The sequence below is a fragment of the Monodelphis domestica genome, chromosome 3 (assembly GCF_027887165.1).
Source record: "Monodelphis domestica isolate mMonDom1 chromosome 3, mMonDom1.pri, whole genome shotgun sequence".
Classification (NCBI taxonomy): domain Eukaryota; kingdom Metazoa; phylum Chordata; class Mammalia; order Didelphimorphia; family Didelphidae; genus Monodelphis; species Monodelphis domestica.
In genome coordinates this window covers 75,417,103-75,439,821 of record NC_077229.1, presented here as the reverse complement: position 1 = coordinate 75,439,821, position 22,719 = coordinate 75,417,103, and the positions used below count along the sequence as shown (strand labels likewise).

The following is a 22,719-nucleotide window of genomic DNA, read 5'->3' as shown; positions in this document are numbered from 1 at the left end:
CTCCCCGGCCAAGTGCGGCCCGGTGCCGTAGGTCGCCAGCGGCGGAGGAGGCGGCGGGGGTGGCGGGGGCGGCGGCTGCTGTCCGCCGTGCAGGGGGCCCAGCCCGTTGGCTAGAGGGCTCAGCGGCTGCCCCATGGCCGGCACGTCCTTGGCATAATGGCCGTAGAGGTTGCCCACGGAGGCCAGCCCCCGGTCGTCGCGCATGAGGGTGAAACTGCCGCTGACGTTTGCAGGCAGGCGCTGGTGGGGGTGGGCTCCGTGAGGTGGAGGGCCGGCAGGGTGGTGCGGGTGCGGGTGGTGGTGTGGGTGCGGGGGTGGGTGCGGGTGGAACTTGTCGGAGACAGCTGAGATGGGCGGCAGATGCTGGAGCGGCGTGAGGGTAGTGTATGAGCCGCTGAGGCTGAGGGCCGGGCCGGGTGAGTCGCAGGCCAGGCTCATGGCTGGGTGCAGCGGGGCGGCCAGCTCGGCCCGGTAGTCAGCAGCGCCGCTCTCCAGCAGCGAGGCTACGCCGGATACCATAGCCGGCCGGGCCGGTCCCCCCACCAGGCCGCGGTGTGGGCCGGGCCGCGCGTGGGCTGGACTCAGCAGCTCCCCGGCCGCCTGCGGATGCGCCAACCCACCCAGGTTGTCCAAGCTCAGCTCCATGGCGGCCGGCCGGCCTCCCGCCGGCCCGCCGGCCCCCCGCCGCCGCCGCCTCTGGCCGCCCTCCGAAGGCGCGCCCGCCGCTACTCCATGGGGCCGGCTGGGCACACTGGCAGGCGGCGGCGACGGCAGAGCGCGGCCCGCGGGGCCCCCGGGCACGGCCCCCGGCCCCTGGCCACGACGCTCCGGCCTCCTGGCGCCCCCCGCCCCGGTCTGAGCCTCACAGCGCCGCTGGCTGCCCGCCCGCCCGCCTCCCCGGGGCTCAGGGATGCAGCTGCGAGCGAGCCCGCTCCGCCCCGGCCAGCGCCGAAAACGATGTGGCCGCCGACCGCCCGCCAGCCTTAGCCTCGCAGCCAGCGCCGCCTGACGTCAGCAGCTCCCAGCTCATCAGGGCCCTCGTTCGCCTGCCCCTCTCCCTCTCCCTCTCCCTCTCCCTCTCTGTCTCTCTCTGTGTGTCTCTCTCAGTCTCTCTGTCTCCCTCCCTCCCTCCCTCCCTCCCTCCCTCTCCTTTCCTCTCTCTCTCTCTCTCTCTCTCTCTCTCTCTCTCTCTCTCTCTCTCTCTCTCTCTCTAGTTTTCTCTGTTTCTATCAAATATTATATATTTCTCTCCTTTCTCTTCATCTCTTCTATCACTTCCACCACCCCCATTCTGCCTGTCTTTCTTACTCCCACTCATCCCCCTCCCCCCAAAAAACTGTCTAGCAAAACTAGAAATGGGAGATTTTTTTTTAACTCAATCTTCTGGGTTTTGTGGGCAAGACTCTCCTGCATCCCCACCCTTAGATCGGATTGGGACTTTGTATGTGACACCTGCCTGAGGGGGAAATTAGGACTGGTTGTTCAGTGTAAGAATCCAGGGTCCTGGATTCCAACAATCTATTGAGGGGTGTTTGTGTGTGCTTGTGAATTTGAAAGGTGGACTTGGGGAAGACAAATAGAGACAGTGTGCTCCGGGATTCAGAGACAAAGAGGATTAGAATGAATTTCGCTCTTTCCTCTAGTGGGGCACAGATCTCCCTGGACATCTTTTTCCCATAGACACGACCTGTCTTCCCTAAGTGCTAGACAAGTAATCTGTGATATTTTTGCCCAAACAGCTTCTTTGGGCACACACACACACACACACACACACACACCCTATAGATATAAATACATATACAAACACACATAGGCATTGCATTCAGGGGTTTTTCCCCTGCAAGATGGACAGGAGAGGGCCTCTCCCTTTGTAGCCAGGGTTCAAGAGTGTGTGTTGTGTGTGTATAGTGACATTTCTGTCCTCCCTGCTCTACGAATTGGAAAATGAGGAGCAGAGAGTGGTATGGAGAGGGTCCGGATGAGGTGTTAGAGGATGCAGCTTAGACCCATCTGGGGCATACAGGGTTTGTGGGAAGCTAGCTCTGCCTTTGGGATGCTGTCTTCATTTAGTTCCCCTGAACCAAAGCTGTGGGTGTGTGGACATGAGTGTGTTTGTATATTTATTTACATATGTGGGTGTGTATTACCCTATGTTAGTGGATATTTGTGTTTCTATGCATTTGTGCATGTATCATTTTCTGTGCAAATGGCTAGATGTATTTGCAGTTCCTGTGTATTATTTATATAAGGGCATAGCTATGCTCCCAAAGACCCCCCCCAAGCACTCCAACCCCTCCCTGTTATCTAAAGACCCCTGTGCATACAAGTCACTCTGTATTCTGGATGGGGTCACAAAAGGCACAGAATCACACCAATTCCTAAAGACTTATGGATAAATTTCTCTTTCTGGAATGTTCATATAATTACTTGAGAATACTAAAGAAGCTTCTTAAGCTCATTCTGGCCACTGCTGGACCAGGAAAAGGTGCTGGCCTGGGAGTCAGGAAAAGATGCTGGCCCTGCTTCTAGTCTCTGACAGATCCCTAGTAAGAGAACATTGGTCAAGTCATTCCTTTTCTCTGGGCCTTAGTTTGGGGAAATGAGAGGGATGGACTAGATGTTGTATGAAGTCCCATTAGTGTTGACCTTTGATGATCTGAAGGATTGTTTTCTCTCATTTCACAAGGCTAGAGTAGATCTGAGTAGGTTTTGGCTTCAGTAGATACTGCAGAGAATTTGGGTCTGAGCCACCTCCTGCATCCTCCATGCACCAAGATGCCTGGTCAAACAAAGCAGTGTGTGTGTGTGTGTGTGTGTGTGTGTGTGTGTGTGTGTACATGTGTTTGGGGGGGAACTATTCTATAAATAATTTACTCCCCTTCTCTTGAACAATCAAGCTAATTGATGTAAATGTGAATAATTTGATTCAAGTATCATCAACTTCATTTACTCACTACAAGAACCTAGAACTCATCCCCAGAGTATGAAAGCTGACCAAGTAGAGTTTGTTGCTTAGGGATCCCTTCCTGTCCCAAGAGTAGAAAGACAGGTAGATAGAAAGACAGACCTGTGTCCTGAAATAGACAAGTCTCTGGACAGATATGCAGTCAGACACTCATATACAGAAAGGTGGTTTGGAGGCCAGAGGACAAAAAAGAAGTTGGAGGAATCCTTTCCTCCCCCCTCCCCCATTATCTTAATGTCTTAAAATGTCTTGATGTCTTAAAAAAGGACATTATAAGGTCTAGGAGGCACTCAGCCTAGGTCTTCTTTCCATGGACTTTCCTGGCCTGCCTGGAGAAAAGCAACCTTGGGGGTGAGAGTGGTAGGGAGTGGACTCCCTGGGACTGGAGCTTTGCATAATATGGGAACCAGGAGACTAGCAGAGGGATTTCAAAAGGTGGAGAGGCTGGAAAGGGAGATGGGATCTCCAACTGGGGAGTCTGAACTGGATTTTGCAAGGAGCTGGGCGGCTCAAGTGCCTGGTGATGGGCTGGGATGATAGGATGGATCTGGGCTTCTTTAATAAGGAAATTCTCCTCCTACCTTCTTAGCTCACTCTGCCCAGGATTCAGAAGCCCAGTGGACTCTGAATTGGACTCTTTTCAACAAAAATACCAGCTTATGAATGCCTGGAGGGGAGCTTAATGGTGGTGGTAGTGGTGGGAGGTCTAAGGTAGGAGTAGAGGAAAGAACAGATTCCTTAAGGATCTGCTGAGAGGATGTGAACAAGGGAGGAAGGAGTGGTACCTGGACCTCAGAGCCCAAAGGGATCCTTAGAACATAAAATATTAGAGATGGGAGGGACATTGGAATATGTCAGAGCTGAGAGAGCCCTTAGTGATCATTGATTCAGACTGGGTTCACAAATAAGGGCTGGAGAAGGGAAATTAACTTTTTCGAGGTCACACATTGAATCAGAAGCAGACCTCAGGATTAGAAACCTTGGTTCTTAGCCCCTAGTTTCCACGGTGCCACTCAACCTTGAAATGTACAGAGAAATCTGTAATTGTGTGTATGATGCTTTCTTGAAACTTCACAGGGAAATGAATGTTTGAGGGACCAGTATAAGCCCAAATAATCATCATTCAGTTACAGCCATCTAGTTTCCGCTATGTTTAGAGCAACTGGGCTGCAATATGAAGGAGATACAAAGTTTAGATAATAGTTCTAGAGCTCACAGTCATGTGTGTGTGCTGGGGGAATAAGCTACCTACAACAGGCACCCATTAGAGACAATATTACATGTTCTCAAAGTCCTCATCTCCTGTACTCTCTTTCTAGCCCTCCACCTCACACTACAGTTTGCTTGCTCTGAAGTCCTGAATCATGATGTCTCAAAGAATCTTAACTCTGGAGGCAACTGAGTAGCTCAGGGGATTGAGAGCCAGGTCCTAGGTTCAAGTCTGGCCTCAGACTTCCTAGCTGAGTGACCCTGGGCAAATCACTTAATCCTCATTGCCTAGCCCTAATTGCTCTTCTGACTTAGAACCAGTGCACATAATTGATTCTAAGACAGAAGATAAGGGATTTTTCAAAAAAGAATCTTAACTGTTTTCTCCAGCACCCCCCCCAGCTGTCCTAAGAGGCAAGTAGATTGGATATTATTGTCCCCATTTTACAGCTGAGAAAACTTGGCCTCAGAGAGGGGATACGTCAATGAGTATTAAACACCTAACTAGGAGGTAGTAGCAAAATTCCCGAACTGAAACCCTGTTGCAGAAATCACTGTGATTTAACCTTTGATCCAAACCTGTTCAAGGCGGTACTGATCTCCTTAGGCACTCCCTCGGCATCTCTGCCTCTGCCTCTTAGAACCTATAACTTCCCACTGGAGGCCACCATTGACCCCCTCCGGCACTTATTGCTCTTTCCCTCTTGAAATGGCCCAAACTTAGAAGTGGCGAGGCAGAACGGAAAGGGCTCAAGATTTAGAGACCCTGCGTTCAAATCTTGGCTCCCCTTTCACTGTCTGTGTGACTACGGCCAAACGACTGCTTCTCTCTCAACCTTTATTTCTTCATCTCCTAAAACGAAGGGGTTGGGCTTCATTACCTTGGTATGGTCTCTTCCCGCTCAAAATCTACTATAGGCTGGACTTTGTATTTACTTATCTGCCCATGTGTTCAACTCATCCCGCTCTCGAAACTCCTTGAGAACTAGCTAGGACTATTTTCAGGTCTTCGGGCTTTGAACAGCCCGTGCCTAGCGTAATGTCTCGCACACGCAGCAGGCGAGTGATAACTGTTTGAGTTGGATTGAATTCCCACTTTGAGATTCTCTCGTTCCGAGTCTGTTGGACCCCCCTAGTGATAGAGAGCTCCTTCCCTCCGGAGCCCTCGTCTTCCCGCCGGAGGACGGCTCTGGTTCTTGGAAAGTTCTCGCCCCTACCTGGAGGAAATGTGCCTCCCTGGTATCGCCACCGCCAGCCCCTTGGAGTTTTCTTCCAGAGGGCATTACTGAAGTTAGTGTGAGCTCGGGCTGGGGCCGAGGGAAGGGGCCTTTCCCTCCTGAGGCTCCCCTCCCTTGCCGGGAGCTGGCCGAGCAGCCTGTTAGTAATTAGTAAAATATAATGGAGAAGAGGGAGCGACCGTGCCGGCTCTGCTACACCCAGCGCCCCCCGAGGATCGATGCCACGTCATTAGGCAAATTGCGGAGCCAGAGTGGGGGAGAAAAAAGGGGGCTTCTCCTCCCGAGGCCAAAGGGGGCAAGAGCCCCCCTTTCACACTCGCCTCGGGCCCCTACCTCTCGCTTCACTCAGAGCTCAGAACCCACAGGGCAGTCTCTAATTCTCGTTGGTCCGAACTCTTCCCCTACCACCTTCAGAGCGGAGCCCCATCCGGCCAGTCTTAGAGAGCCGGCGATTTCGAATCTCAAGCTCTGGTCGTGCTGGGCGATCCTGGGCCAGGCGGCCACTATCTCTGGGCCAGGGCCCAGGTCACTTCTCGGCGTGTCCATTCATTCGAAGGCTGGGCCGAGGTTAGTGTCTTTCGATAAAGAAAAATCGGGCCGAGCCCCACGACTTACGGCTGGAGGCTGGCGACCCCCCATACGAGGTCCCCAAACTGATGTGTGTCCCTCCCATCTCGGGAGTCATAAATTTCCCAACTCCGAAGAGCTGCTTCCCGCCCCCCATCCCTCTCTGATCAATATTCTTTCTTTCTCTTCTCCAGGGCAAAGGCTGCAGTCTACTGCGGGCACAGAGCCGTCCTTTTCTTCCGCTCTTCTGGGAGAGGAGGTTGAGTCCCCCAAAGTTTCTGATTTCAGGACCCGAGCCCTCCCGGGCTCTTTCCCCCACCTTCTCTCTTCTTCCGACCCGGAGATCCAGAGCTGGCCTCAGATCCCGGCTCCCTCGCTCTTTGCCGCCAAGCCAGGCTTATTGGATTGCTCTCATGTAAATGGAATTAAGCGACCGGCCCGGCCCCCTCCCTCCACCGGCTTTAATTACAGCTGGATTTTAATAAATAGTGGCAATTTAAAAAACCCCGAAGACCCGGCCCCGCTGCGGTTCCAAACGAAACCGAGTTCCCCCCGTTTCTCCAGAGCCTGGGAACCTACGAAAACGAAAGGAGAGAGAGAACTGAGCCAGCCCGGCTCGAGCATTCGGGAGAGGAGAACAAAACAGCTGGCTCGGGGTTCTTTCCCCTTCTTTTTGTGCAAAACAAAAGCTCCCCAGTACACACGTCAACATACTATAAACCCGAGCGCGGAAGCCTTTATTTAGCTCATTTTGGTTGGAGTTTTAGACGTCCCTACGGTCGGACCTTCGGGGGTTTATTCGGGGCGTTTGGCTGTTCGGGGGTTTGGATTTCCACACAGTCTGCTGGCCGGAAGTTCGAACCTTCCGAGAGCCAGTTGTTCTGAGGCTCGGAAATTCGGGATTTCAAATGCTCTGAGGGTCAGTCGGAAGTTCGGCAGCTGGAGCATTAGAACCCGCTGTCGAACGGGCTTTCCGCTGGTAGAACCTTCTGCTGTTTCGACGGCTGGCTGCTTTAGCTTGCAGGCCTCCCGGCTCCAGCCCGCCAACTCTCCAGTTGGGCAGATCTGGGGAGAGCGCGCGGCTACCCCCGGCGAACCGGGAGCCGGGAGCCGGCCGCAATTAGTTCGAAAGCAGTTGTTCATTTTCTTTGCTGTTTCTCCGTTCGACAGCTGCACCCTATTGATCCCTCTCTTCCTCTCGGTCTTTTTTTCCACCCCCTCCGCTTCCCCTCTCTCTATTTAATCCTCATCTCTCTCTATTCTCCGAAGCTGAGCCGTCATCTCGGCAAACAACTGGGTTGTTTGCGCGAGCCGGGTGAGGCTGGGCGGAGGGAGGGAGGGAGACTTCCTGGGCCGGTCCCCGGGCGGGCTAGGGGACCCAGAGAGGTGGGGGACAGGTGCGGCGAGGCGGCATCAGGCTGGGCTGAGGGTTTCGGTGTGGATGTGTGCGGGGGCGGGGGGGGGGGGGGGGAGACTCTCAAAGGCCTCGATGACGGTGGAAAGGGTCATGGAAAGATCTGTAACTTTGCTACCTGACCGAGAAGGGGTGGGCCGGCCTGTTCCTCAGCTCCACTTGGCCGATGCCCCTGGTTCTCCCTCCAGCCTCCAAGCTGCGGCTCTGGAAGGGTGAGGAGAAGGGACCAGCAATCGGGAAGGGGCCTTGGGGCGTCCTGGTTTCGATCTCAAATGGGAGACGCCAACACTTCCTCAGTATCCTTTTTCTCCAGCCCAGCTTGGCCAGGGCCCCTTAACGAGCCCGGCTAGGAGGCCTGCTTGCAGCCCCACTTCCCGGTCTGAGTTCTTTCAGACATTGACAGAACCAACTACGCAGTGCATCTTGACTATCGATTTTCCGGGCCCGAGGGGGGCCTACAACCGGGCTCAGAGGGGACAATCACCTTTATGGAGGGGCTTTGGCGATCGATGGCCCAGGCAGGGGGGAACAGATAAACCCAGCTCGGTGGTCACCATGCCTCTCTCCACTTCAGTGTCGCCTCCCCTCGCTGCTTCACTCAGGGGCCCCTCTGAAGCTTCTACTCTCCTGCCATGCTCTCCTTCCCCCTACCCCCCTCCTTACACCCCATCAGCGCCGAGTGCCAGGGCAGAGCAAGAACCGAGGCTGGGCCAGAGGACCTCGGGCTCGGGCGGAATTAGCAGCCACGGTTAATGCTGCTTTTCCCAACTGCCACCCTGCTCCCTCCTGGGTGCCCATCGGCTTTATTTATGGGGAGGGAAAACCGGCATTTCCGGGATCTCCTTCTTTACACCCTCCATTATTTATTCTACCTATTCCCAACTCCCTTCCGAACGGAAGGATTCCCAGACAAATGGAGCCTGTGGCTGTAGGCTGGGCAAGCCAAGGGAAGGGGGGAGTTGCAAGTTTCTTTCCAATCCTTTCGGGCACCCACTCAGCCTTGGCCAGAGGTGGCTTTAGGGAATTGTGGGTTGCTAATTCTCTTTCCTCTTCAGAGAGCCCAAGTCGACTGGTGACCTAGAGGAAGTCCCGCTCAGGGGACCCCAAGGAAGCTTGGCTAGGCCCATACTAAGGAAGACCAGAGGATCTTCCTCTCACTCTCTCCCTCACCTCAGTCTCCAGCGTTGCCCTTCCCTGGACTGGCCTTGCCCTCTGGTCCCCCACTGCTCCAATTGAGGCCCTTCCAGGTCAAAGAGAGTCAAGGAAATTGTCACCACCCGCCTAGGGGAGGGACTCAAAACAGGAGCAATCACAGAACCTTGGGATCGCACAGTCTTAGGGCACTGGAACCCCAGAAGTTTAGAAACACGGTGTAAGAATTCTAGACTCTGAAGGGGTCCAGCCGGAAGCAATCCCGTAGAGTCCCGTGGCCCTTATTTAGATAGGAGAAAACTGAGGCCCAGCCAGTGAATGGAAGAGGCTTGCCCAAAGAAAGCCACAGAGATAATGTGGTGACAGACAAAACCCCCCAAAATGAGGGCAAGTAAATAAAACCAAGCAGACCAAAAGATAAAGCATTCCTTCCCTTTCTTAAGGAGTGGAAGGGAACCCAGCAGAGTGAGGCTTCCCTGTGTTACTCACTCAGGAAGAGGCACCAGTGCTAAACAAACTCCAGGCCTTGAAAAGAGGACCCCCAAGAGGGAAAGTGGGCTCAGGATAGAGACAGCAAATCTGAAGGACACCCCACAGCCATACACACCCCATTCACTGCTTATTTAAGGGGGTTCTGTTTATTTTTTCCCACATTTCCCATAATTTTCAACCTTGTTACTGCTGTATAGACAAGAAGCTGGGTTGGACCTAGGCTGAGGTTGGGGGACTCTGAGGCCTTCCAGAATCATTATCCTTTCACTCTGGCCTCCAAATCTAAGTTAATTGGCTCCCATAGGGCTCCAGTTCCCCACCCTTAACTCTCAACCCTTTCCAATTCTTTAGAGAACCTGAGAAATTTAGAGCTGACAGAGCCCTTTGAGATCATCTTGTTGAAGCTCTTTGTTTGATTTACAAATGAGGAAACTGAGACACCCAGAGCAGAAGGGATCAGCATAGTTCTCCATTCCTCATTTGGGGAAGAGGAGGAGAGAAAAGACTTCAGGAGATCTTGGGCAAGCGTGCCTCTTCTCCATGACTCATTTTCTCCTGCTTCCAAGCAGTTTTCTTTCCTCTAGCCTGGGGGAGAAGCAGGAACCATGATGATGGTGTGTGGGGTGAGGTATATGTGAGGGAAGAATATGGACTGGATCCACCAAACCTAGGTTTTGGTCACCTGGAGGTGGGGAGGGAGAGTGTGGATGGCTCCTGGCTGTTCCTCCTCACTGTTGGTCTGCTGACCTTGGAAAGGAGCTTAGGGTCAGGGAACCAGGACCTTGTTAGTTAATCATTAATGAACAGTGGCAGGAAGGAAATGTAGTGTGGGAGAGAGTGTGTGTGCTTTCAAGGGGAGTTGCTGGGAAAAGTGTTTGGGCTTTACTATTTTGGGGTGGGGCTTCCCCCTAACCCCCACCCTTTCACCCTCACCTCTCCCAACTATGCCTTCTCACCTTCAAACCTTTCTTAACTTATTTTAGCTCACAGCTCATCTTAGGTCAGCCCCCTCCTTTGGCCTCACTCTCCTGAAGAAGTCATATTGGCTCTTACCTTATAGGTATGGCCCACTAACGAGAAAGCAAGGCAGATCACTTTTCCAACTGATTCCATCACTCCTTTTATACAGCCAGAGATCCTGCTTCAACTAAGTAGGGTGTCACTTAGCTAGATGGTTCAGGTGTGTGTTTCAGAAGTTTATCTAGGGAGGAAGTGAGGTCACACTTCTCATCAGAAAGGAAGGCAGCAGATCATAGTACAAAAAGTCTTAGATTTGGAGTTTGGAAATCAGGGTTTTGATTCCAGATCTGTCACTGACTTGCTGTCATTTCCTAACTCTGTGACTCAGTTTCCTATCTGTAAAATGAGACAGTTGGACTAGATGATCTCTCAGGGTCCATTGAATCCTGAATCCCCAAGGGACAGCTTAGGATGAACCCAGTGAGAAAGGATATGAAAGGGGCAGCAAGGTGGCTCAGTGGATTGAGAACTGGGTCTTGGGTTTGAATCTGACCTCAGATACTTCCTAGCTGTGTGACTCTGGGCAAGTCACTTACCCCCCATTGTGTAGCCTTTATTGCTCTTCTGCCTCGGAACTAATATATAGCATTAATTCTAAGATGAAAGGTAAGAGGTTTTTAAAAAGAAAATAAAAAGGCAGTTCTTGGGGAGGGGATCCTGGAAGACAAAAGGTCAGAGAGAAGCTGAGATTTTTCATGGGTTAGAGCTAGAAATATCCTGAGGTCAAGGAATGTCAGAACTAAAAGGGATCTTAGATCACAGACTGTCAGAGCTAAGGTAGACCTGAGAAAATGGAATGTCAGAACTTAAAGGGACCTCAGAATACAGAATATTAGAGATGAGATTGACCTTAGAACATAAAATGTCAGAGCTGAAAGGGCCCTTAAAGTGGAGGACTCAGAGCCAGGGGTGAACCTTAGGACAGAGAATTCTAGAGCTGGGAGGGACCTTAGAATAAAGAATGTTGGAGCTGAGAGAGATGTTAGAACAACAAACACATGTTAGAGTTAGAAGGAGCCTTAGAACATGGAATGTTAGAACGCAGGGAGGACTTTTAGAAGACCCTGAGTTCAGTTTCCTCATTTATGGTCCTGGGTGGTCAGTTAGGAGAACTGGTGCTTAGTGGGACAATTAGTAAATTGGAACAGAATGAGGATGCTAAGAAGATGTATTTGCCATGTTCCTATGGTCTGTGGATAAATGAGAAGTGACCGCAACTGAGAAATCCATGACATTCTGGAATTCCCCTGTGAGTCTTTACATATATTTGTTTCCTCATCTTGCCAGTGGGTTGGCCTACTCTCTCTGCCCCAAAGAGGTGAGCCATGGGGTCAAGAGAAGGACAAAAGAGCTCCTAAGAGTACTGAAAATTAAGTGAAAGGGTCTAGGGTTCTTTTTTTCCATCATCCAGGTTTGGGAGCTTCTTTAGTTCTCTTTAGTCCAGGCTCTAAAATCACCTCTGCCTGGGATAAAGTAAGTACACATGTGTTTGAGAAGGAAGCCGGGGGCATAATTGAAAGGATATCGAGATGAAGACCCCGCCAGATCCTGGTTCTGTTATTTGCTGGTGTTGTAACCCCAGACAAGCCCTTTTCTTTCTCCAGAGCTCAGTTTCCTCATCTATGAAAATGATAAGATAGGAATGATCTCTTAAGACACTTTTTAGTCCTAAATTGTACTAACTATGAAGTGGGAAAGGGAGGCTGATGACAGGTCGTAGGGGAACATCCTTTTGGGGGGAGGGAAGGAGTCCAAGTATACACAGTTTCCTAGGTTTTACTTATCTGGTAAGAAGAAATAGGGCACATAGTAAGAGCTAAATAAAATGTTGTTATTTGATAGAGAGGCAGAAAGACTGAGATAGGCAGTTTGATGGAGAGAGAGAACTAAAAGATACAGAGAGATTCGAGCTCTGTTGGTTTCTCCTTATGAGATTTTGGGTAACAGGTGGATGGATAAAAAAAAAGCATTTATTATGTGGTTGTTCTCTGGCAGGTATTGGAGCTGGGAATAAAAATAGTAAGACTGTCTCTGGCCTCAAGAAACTTACATTTCAATAGATGAAGGGAACACGTATATTTTACTGTCTCTGGTCAGAAGAAGTGGACTTCCTCTCTCAGAGGCTCAGTTTCTTCATTTGTAAAATGAGGGTGGTGGATTCATTGATTTCTAAGGTCACTTTAAGCACTGAATCCTTTGATGGGAGACAAAGAAAGATAGAAGCTGCAAGGGATAGAGGCAGAGAAAGAAAGTGAGGGATGGAGAGAGAGAGAGAGAGAGAGAGAGAGAGAGAGAGAGAGAGAGAGAGAGAGAGAGAGAGAGAGAGAGAGAGAGAGAGAGAGAGAGAGAGAGAGGAAGGGAGGAAGGGAGGGAGGGAAAGAGAGAAAGATTCAGAGAGATATGTGAGAAAAATAGAAATAGATTGAGATTGAGAGGCAAAGAAAGATAAAGAGAAGCAAAAAGAGACCTAAAGCTCTTGAGAGAAAAGAGGATGGAGACAGTGGGAAAGCAGAGTAAGGAGAGACCAGCAAGCCCCCAAACCCAGGAGAACAGGAAGTCCCCATAGCCCTGGACTGAGTGAGTGAGAGCCTGAGTCACAGCTCCAGGGATTGATTGGAAATTGATTCTGCTAGGAGGGGAGTCGGGAGCAAGAGAGGGTTGGTTGTCAGGGAGAAGGGGGTGGGGAGGGACTGTTGCTGAGGAAGTTAAGGGAGGGTCTGAGTAAGGAGGAACCAGAAAATAGGTCCAAGAGGAATGACTTGGTAAGGGCTAGCATTAGCTGTTGTTGTTTTTGGTAGGGGTGAAGGCACTCCAGCTGGATGATGACAGATCATTCCTTTTTCATGAACCCTATAAGCCATGCTGTATTTGTGCTCCTAACTTCAGCACTGAGGCCAGTTGAAGTTGCTGGGTTTTGTTCTTAGGACCTCCACCCCCCATCCCCCTCACAGACACACATTCTTTATTCTTGTATCGTTTGCCTTCATCTCCCAAGCTGCCATCCTTGAGCCCAGCCTCTTCTTTTGCCTCTCAGTGACTGAGCTAAGTGGGTCTGTGTGTAGGAAGGAGAAAGATTCTTTAATCCCAAAGTTCAAGTCTCTGAATCATCCTCTTACTCAGTTTATGATAGGATGTTGGGGAAGGACTGGAGACATCCCAAAGAGAGGAAATTTGGGAAAAGAGATAATCACTTTTAGACCAGAGAGATAGTGGCACCTCTGACAAGACTCTTTCCTGAGCCTCAGTTAGCCAGTCCTTAGAAGGTAGTCTCCACTCTCTGAATTCCAAATCAGTTCATTATCGACTCGATTTCCACTGCAGTTGCCTTTCAGAAGTCTGTGGCACTGAAGGGAACCCATGGGGACTCCCCTGACAATGCCCACACTCCCGACTTACAGGCATACAAACACGAGATTGGATGGTACCTACTACTGGAAATACAGTTATGAGCAAATGCCCTCCAGAGGGAGGGAGTGGGAAAGATTCATCTTCCTCTTGACCCTTTTTGTCCAAGGCCACTCACAGCTTTCCTCTCCCTTGGGTTATGAGGTTAATTATGATTTGGAGCCTTTACAATGATTCTGTTTGCTTGTTTGTTTTTAAACCCTCACCTTCCATCTTAGAGTTACAACTGGTTATTGGTTCCAAGGCAGAAGAGTAGTAAGGGGGAGATAATTGGGTTTAATAAGTGACTTGCCCAGAATTACACAGCTAGGAAGATCTGAGGTCAAATTTGAACCCAGCACCTCCCATCTGTAGGCCTGGCTCTCCATCCACTGAGCCACCCAGCTGTGCCTTGCTTATTTGTTTTAAGTCATAGAACAGTTTCTGCCAATCTGGGGATTTGGATCCAGATGGCTCCTAGAATAGAACAAATAGGCTTGTCAGACTCTGGGGTGATGGTGCTGCAATGGGATTCCACAGCAGCCCATTCCGTCCTACCTTATATTTGGGAAAGGATCTCTGGGTAGAGGGAGGCAGTTTCTGCTCCTTAGCCAATCTGACCTGGGAGAGGTTTTCCTGGTTGGATTTCATTCAGGATTCGGGACCACCACACTTTCTGGCCACAGCGATTTCTGCTCAGCCCACAGATCAATGCATGTGTGTAAAGCATGTTTGTAAATGGTTATTTATGACTATTATCCACTCTTCAAACCTGTCTCCAAGTTTAGAACCAGAAATAGGAATGCAGGCATTCAGGGCCACACAAGATTCCTGGCATTTGGGCAGGTGTTCTTGGAAGCATAAATCTTTACAGAAACATTTGTGTGGGCCTGCAAGCATGTGCGTGTGTATAGATTATTTCAAAGAAATCTCTCCCCTCTGGAATTCTGGGTTCTAAGGACCCTCCCAGTCCTCACAGTCTGTGCTCTAAGATTTCTTTCAGTTAAAAAATTACTCATCTTCCATCTTAAAATCAAAACTAAGTATTGATTCCAAGGCAGAAGAGCAGTAAGGACTAGGCAATGGGTGGTGGTGGGGTGTTAAGTGATTTGCCCAGGGTTACCCAGCTGGGAAGTGATGAAGGCAGATTTGAACCCAGGACCTCCTGTCTCTCCACCTGACTCTCAATCCATTACATCACTGAGCTTCGCCCTCTATTTTAGTTTGAACATTTTTGTTCAAAGCTCCCTCCCAGCTCTGACATTCTCTGTTCTAAGATCCCTCCCAGCTCTGACATCCTCTGTTCTAAGCTCCCTCCCAGCTCTGACATTCTCTGTTCTAAGCTCCTTCCCAGCTTTGACATTCTCTGTGCTAAGGACTCTCCCAGCTCTGACATTCTCTGTTCTAAGCTCCCTCCCAGCTCTGACATTCTCTGTTCTAAGGTCTCTCCCAGCTCTGACAGTCTCTGTTCTAAGCTCCCTCCCAGCTCTGACATTCTCTGTTCTAAGCTCCCTCCCAGCTCTGACATTCTCTGTTCTAAGGTCTCTCCCAGCTATGACATTCTCTGTTCTAAGGTCTCTCCCAGCTCTGACATTCTCTGTTCTAAGGTCTTTCCCAGCTCTGACATTCTCTGTTCTAAGCTCCCTCCCAGCTCTGACATTCTCTGATCTAAGCTCCCTCCCAGCTCTGACATCATCTGCTCTAAGGACTCTCCCAGCTCTGACATCCTCTGCTCTAAGGGTCCTCCTTAGTTCTGACATTCTCTGTTCTAGGGGTCCTCCCAGCTCTGACTTTTTATGTTCTAAGGGCCTTCTCAACTCTGACGTTATGGGTCTTTAACATTCTGTGTTCTGCTGTTCTCCTAATTCAGAAACATTCTACATTTTATGGTTTCTTTCATCACTGACACTCTAGAGAGACAAGAAACCAAAATGCCCTTCCTGGTCTTGGAGTCAGGAAGACTCAAATCCAATCTCAGACAATTAGTAGTGATAGAAACCTGGGTAAGCAACTTAACCTCTCTCAAATCAAACCAGCAAGAGCTTATTAAGCACCTACTATGTGCCAGGCACTGGAAATACTAAGAGAAGTCAGAAACCCACAGTCTACTGGGTGAAATGATAGGCAAGCAACTATATTAGAATAAATTCTATCCAGGATCACTTGAAGTTAACCTCAGAGGGAAGGCACTAGCTTTAACAGGGGCAGGGAAAGCCTTTTTGCTGAAGGTGGGATTGTTGTTGAGATGTGAATGAAGTCAGAGAAACCAGGAAAGCCAGAAAGTGGACATGAAGAGGAAGAAAATTCCAAGCATGATGTGAGCAGGCAGGAACAATACCCAGAGTTGGGGAGATGGAGTGTTTTGTTCAAGAAACATCAAGGAGGCCAGCGCCACTAAAATGGGGAAGATAAGAGCACCTGCCTCACAGGGTTGGTGTGAGGTTCAAATGATTATAATATAAAAAGAAATGGATATGAAAATAAATAAAAAGAATATGAATATAATAGAAAGTGATCATACACCTCAAAGTGCTAGCGTGTCAATTATTAATATTCTTTTCTAAAATCCCTTTGTTCTTGCCATTTTTTAGCTTCTTTCAGCTCCTACATGCTGTCTTGGGTTCTGAGGCTTCTTTTGGTTCTGACATTTCTGTGTTTAATGTTCTAAGATCACTCTGAGTTCTAACCTTCTGTATTCTAAGGTGTCTTCCAACTGACATTCCATGACGTCATCTATGACCTTGTTTTGTATTATTAGAACATGCATTGTACCTGATTATTTCAGAACCCTTCAATATATACTTTGTAGAGTGATTTTGTGGGAAGAACAACCATCTAGGAGTCAGGGGATCTGGGTCCTAGGCTCTACTCTGACTCTCCCATCCCCTTCTCAATTTCCCCCTCTCTAAAATTAAAGAGTTGGATTGGAAGATCTCAGCTCTTTTCCAGTTTGAAAATTTGCCAATTCCCTGGTTGACCACAGGCTATAAAGAACTAAATCTCCCATGCTGCATCACTCTCCTCCGGGGCCCCCATCCCAGGCCCCTTCAAACACTTGGGCGTTTTTCATCCCAATCACTCCTATCGATGTAGGGGAAGAAGCAAAATTAAAAATAACTTTAAAATGTATCGATGCCTAGAGCCGCCAGCAGCACCATGCCTTCATCCCTGCCAGGATTAATAAAATCGTTCGGGGCTCCAGCAAGAAGTGTGAGCATAAAGGCTTCTTGTGTGGTAGGAGGGGAGGGGGTTGCAGAGCTGCTGCCACCACCACATTAACCCGCTCAGTTATTATAAAAACAAAAGCCGCTGTTTGGCTGCAAATGGATTTGCTGCTAATGTGCGGAAGGGAGATGTTGGGGGGTGAGGTGGGGAGAGAAGGAGCAAACCTATTAGGAAGGAGAATTGCTGGGGAGGGGATAAAGGGAGGGAGAAGGCCCTGGCAGGAGAGAAAATGTATATTTATACATATATATATATATATATAGTTCTATATTCTCTCTGTGCATCTCTATATTTGCAAGAACTAGATATATTATATATATGCAAAAATCATCACAAAAGAAGAGAGGAGGAAAAGGCACATTAAGTCCATTATCAATATTTTGCCTGGGAAAAATGGAGAAAGCATTTTCTTGCCTGAAAAATTAATAACCTGGCTCTGGTTGAGATGGGCTAGTTTAGGGACTCTGCACTTGGCTTCCCACCACTCAAACCCTCTCCTCCCTCCCCTAGCCTTCCCTCAACCTTCCTGGCCTGTTCCAGGCTGTCGATCAGGGGAAATGGAGGGGGTAGCCACAAGAGCAGCCACAGATTCTTATTGGGGCTGTTTGATGTCTGTGCATAGCAGACATCCCTGAGACTGGGGCTAGGGGTCTTCCAGACCTGCTGTCCTGTCTATTGGGCTGATACTCCTTCCGATTATTGTCTGGGATGAGAAGAGGTGAAGAACAGAAGATACAAGCCATAAGCATAGAGCTGGACTATGGCCATGACCCAGAGTGGGCAGAGAGAGAGTGAGGACCAGGAGTAGACCCAAGAGAAACCACACTCTCCTTCTATCAGTTTCTCCATTTGTAAAATGAAGGGATTAGACTCTAGTTCCTTTCTCTCTCTCTCTCTCTCTCTCTCTCTCTCTCTCTCTCTCTCTCTCTCTCTCTCTCTCTCTCTCTCTTTCTCTCTCTCTCTCTCTCTCTCTCTCTCTCTCTCTCTCTCTCTCTCTCTCTCTCTCTCTCTCCCCCCTCTAAATCAGATGGGTGCTAGGCAAACAGGGTTCAGTGACTTACCCAGGATTGCATAGCTAGGAAGTGTCAGAGGTCAAATTTGAACCCAGATCCTCCCAACTCTGGGCCTGATTATCTATCCACTGTTCCACCCAACTGCCCCAATGCTTTAGTTTTCAAAACACTTTCCCTATGACTGTCCTGTGAGGTAGATAGTGCAGCTATTATAATTACAATTTAACAAATGAGGCTGCTGAGGCTCAAAGAGGGAAGTGACTTACCCAGAGTCCCAAAGCTTAGCAAACATGAGCTTCTGAGCCAGGTCTTTTGATATAAGACCTGCTTCCTCCACTCCTCCACTACCTCTTATTCTTTAATTCTTTGATGTGTCAATTCTAAGAATCTAAGATAATGTCATCATTCTTTGATTCTATGAAATAGTGCCTCCCTAGAGTACCATTCTGAAGCTCTATCATGAGATGCCAAAGAGATGCAATTCGGGAAAGTAAAGACACCAATTTCATTCTCCTTGAACCCCAAATAAGGGGATGTCTTTTTTAAGTAAAACAATCCTTACCTTCTGTTTAGAGTATTGATTCTAAGGCAGAAGGGCTAGGTAGTGGGGGATAAGTGACTTGCACAGGGTCACACAGCTAGGAAGTGTCTGAGGCCAGATTTGAACCCAGGATGGAGGTGAGTCTTAATTTTCAAAACTTGGCTTGAGTAGATGAAATCTCATTTTCCCCGATTCCCTTACATAAACAATTAGACTGTTTCTCTCCATCCTATACATTAGGCTCATTTCTGCCTTTGAACCTTTTTAATTTACACTATTCTCCTCTGTGGAATCTCCTTTCCTGACCTCTCCAAATCTAACCCCTCCTTCAAAACTGGACTAAATCCTCCCATCCTCCAGGAAGTCTTTCCTGATCACCTGAATCCATAATGGACTCTTCCTTCTCTCACTTTCTGTAGTACTGCTTTGTAACATTTTTAGAGAATGTTTGAGTCAGAATGAATCTTAGAGATCACCTAGTCCAAACCCTAACTCTGCATTTTCCAAGAGAAGGAAACTGAGACCCAGAGAGGTTAAGGGGCTTGTCCGTGGTCATATACTTATAATAAATGGCAGAGCGTAGACCTGAATCCACTCCTTCTTATCTATAAGGTCAGTGCTTTCTCCTCATCACCATCCTTCCTGCACAATATTCATTTAACCCATAGAATGTCTTGTGGTAGCTTTTCCACTGTTAGCTCTCATTTGCTATATGTGAGACTTGTTACCTCAATGAGACTGGGAGCTCCTTGATGTTAATGGTGGTATCTCTTGCCTCCCTACAGAGCTGAAGAGATTAGTCTGGAGAAAAGAGGACTTATGTCTGGGGAAGAAGTGGGGGCGCAGAAGATACAATTGATACAAGAGAGATATGACTCCTGCCCTTCAACATGGGAAGAGTAATCATGAGGAAGAGGATTAGTTATTTAGCTTGGCCCCAGGGGGCCAAAGGAGGAGTAATGAATCAAAGATGAGAAGAAGATTTGGGCTAGAGTTATCCCAAACAGAATGGGTTGACTTAGGTCAGGAAACCTACTTTATCTAGAGGTTTCCTAAGAGTTAGAGTAGAAAGGCACTTTCCAGATCATCTAATACCACCCCTATAGTTTATAGAATTTGGGAACCTTAAGGCCAAAGAGGGAAAGGGATTTCCCCAATATCATATCACATCTTCAAGGTAACTTAGAGTTGTGATTTTGTACATGACCCTCAGTCAGAGACTCACAAATTCTCAGAGTGAGAAGGAGCCTAGTTCATCTGGTTCAACATATACCTGAAAAGGAATTCTTGCTTTTACACTTCTGACAAGTGATCATACCACATCCACTTTAAGATCTCCAGTGACAGAGAGCTCATTACCTACCTGCAGGCAACTATGATCATTACTAATTTTTTTTCCTTCACTGAAATGAAATGTGTCTCTCTGTCACTACATTCTCTTTGTTAGGATAAACTAGTCCTGCTTTTTCAATGAATCCTCTTATTGACTGGTTTTTTAGAATGTTTTCTAGAAGGTGGGGCCTAGAACTGAGCCCAGTAATGTAGATATTATCTGATCCAAGCAAGGGGAACAGAAGCATCACCTTCCATATTAGCCTCTATGGTTGCCATGACACTGTTGAATTAAGTTTAGCTTCTAGTCCACTAAGACCACTAGATTTTTTTTCAGAAAATTTTTTTGCTATCTATTCAAACTTCCCTTATCCTGGATATGTGAAGTTTCATTTTTGTTCCCTTAAGCAAAACTTCACATTTATCCCAATTAAATTTCCATTTATTAGATTCAGCCCACATATTTAGTTTGTCAAGATCTTTCTGAAACTTGATTATGTCCTCCAACATGTTAGCTGTCTCTCCCAGTATTGTGTTTGCTGCCATTTGGAAAACCTTCCTTCCTTCCTTCCTTCCTTCCTTCCTTCCTTCCTTCCTTCCTTCCTTCCTTCCTTCCTTCCTTCCTTCCTTCCTTCCTTCCTTCCTTCCTTCCTTCCTTCCTTCCTTCCTTCCTTCCTTCCTTCCTTCCTTCCCTTCTGTCTTAGAATCAATACTAGATAATTCTTCCAAGGCAGAATAGCAGTAAGGGCTAGGCAATTGGAGTTCAGCACCTAGTTTCCACTCCCTGCACTTTTCTTATTGTACAGAATCAGTATAAAGTTATGGGCTGAGTGCTGTACCAGGTGTCTGGAAGATCTCAATTTAAGTACTGTCACTGTCACTTATACTTATGTGAGCTTGGGCAGGAAGACTTAGCTTTCTTGAGCCACAATTTACCAGAATATAAAATGGGATAATTTCTACAGAACAAACTCTCAGGGTTATCATGAAGCTCAAATCATGTCTATATAAAATGCCATGGAAACTTTATCACAATATACTTTTTATGTTAAAAAGGAGTTTATTTTAAAATTCCAAGGTAGGACCTGTTAGCTCATTGTCCACTGAGAATCAGCGCTGGGGATTAGCTATACACTTTAGTTATGAAGTTGATATATTTACCTCAGAAGGTATCTAGTTCAGTCTAGGGGAGTAGGAATCCCATAAATGACAAACATTTCCCACAAAGACATTCTACCCTACATAGTAGTTATCTCCAGACTGTTAACTTTCTGAAAGTGAGCTTCATATTATATTCATATCTCTTCTTCAGGGCTCTGGAATAATTTATCAAATTGAATTGAAGGGAATAAAAGTTCCATTGTGTGTGGAGGATGCCGGGAAGGGGGGTGGGGGGAGATAGGGTATAGCAGGGCTGTTTGTGGGTGGTTATGTGGGGAGCTGTCTGTGGTGCTGAATCTCAACCATGATTTAGGCACAATTTGGAAGAAAAGGAAAATCATTATAGACTTCATAGGACCTCGGAGCTGGAGAGGACCTCTAAGCATCTCCTTAAATCCCAGAATTTTCAGAAGAAGACACTGAAACTCAGAGAAGTTAAATCAGTTGCCAAAGGCCACACAGCTAACAAGAGCAATCCAAGTCTTCAGACCTGCTGTACAGGGCTTGTACTATATTGACAAAAATACAGGATGAGGAATCTGAGCCCCAGTTTCCTAATTTTTAAAATGGGAATTATCATACTTGTATTGCTCAATAAATACTTGCTAATTGACCAATTGGTTTATTGTTTGTTGCATAACTTATAGGGGATGTTATGAGTGGAATAGTTTAGTAACCTTAAAGTGTTATGGAAAATAAATCTGTTATTATTAATATTCTGTCTCTTATGTACCTTTCAACAGGTCAGTCTGACATCTTTTAAAAAAACACACTTGTAAACTCACAGAGGAGGCTGAAAATGACCAACTTAAGAATAATTCCCCATAAGAGATGGACACATAGTAATATCCCCTAATTTTAAAACTTTAAGGTTTATGATGGAATTTCCCTTCTTTTTTATTTTTCAAAACCCTTACCTTCTATTTTAGAATTGATATTAAGTATTCTTTCTAAGTCAAAAGAGTGGTAAGGGTTAGGCAACTGGGATTAAGTAACTTGCTCAGGGTTACACAGCTAAGTCAAATTTGAACCCAGGATCTCCTTTCTCTAGTCCTGGCTCTCTATTTCACTGAGCCACCCAACTGCCCCTGACTATCCACTGATCCATCTAACTATCTTGAACTTTCCTTTCAACTACTCTATAAAATAGGCAGTGCAAGCAGTACCCTTTTCACAGATGAGAAAAATGAGGCGCACACGTGAATGGTGAATGGACTTGCTCAGGATCATTCTTATATTGAGAGGCATAGTTAGGAATCAAACCCAAGTGACTGTGAGTTGGGGGTCTATGCACTAAGCAACAGCGACTCAGTCAACAAATAGCTATTTTTACTTTTTTCTCCAGAACTCAAGTACAATGTTATCACCCCCCCTTTGAGAGATCCAACTCTAGCTGGAGAGACAGGACTCATATACCTGTAATAATTCAAGAATAACTAAAGGCTCAATTGGTAATGTCTGTAAATATACTAGTAACTCAAAGCAATGGGAGATCAGTTTGTATTGGAGTTAAGGAAAAGGTTTCCTGGCAGAGGTATTACTTGTGCTGTCTTGACATGTGGGTAATATTTAAAGAAGGGGAGAGGAGAAAGGAAAGGCACTCCAGGGCAAAGGAACTGTGTATGCAAAGGCATGAAGGCTAGAATGAAGCTAAGATTAGCTTTGCTCCACAATCACAATAGAATCATAGACTCTCATAGTTAGAAGAGACCTCATAGGCCATAGAGTTAAACCTGGACCTGAACAAGGATGCCCACTAAATTAAACCTGGCTAGTGTCTATCCAGCCTTAAGCAACTCATTCCACTTTTGGGTAGCTCCTATTTTTAGGAAATGTTTTCTTACATCTTAAATCTGCTTCATTGCAACTTCCACACATTAACATCTTTTACCCTCCTGGGTCAAGCAGAGCTTGTCCATTCCCTAAATATTTGCAGACAGCTATCAAGTACTCCCTAAATCTTCTCTTCTCTAGGTGAAACAATCTCCCTTCAATGCATCTGCATG

General features: G+C 47.5%; 1 protein-coding gene across 1 annotated transcript in view; it reads right to left on the bottom strand.

Moving 5' to 3' along the window:
• The window catches only part of ONECUT3 (one cut homeobox 3), a 51,561-nt gene extending 50,797 nt beyond the window's left edge, over positions 1–764 (bottom strand). Inside the window, exon 1 of the mRNA XM_001371265.3 lies at positions 1–764. This exon is cut by the window's left edge and continues 487 nt beyond it. Coding sequence (XP_001371302.1) covers positions 1–645 — 645 coding nt within the window. The 5' untranslated portion in view covers positions 646–764.
• Positions 765–22,719: the final 21,955 nt, after the last annotated feature.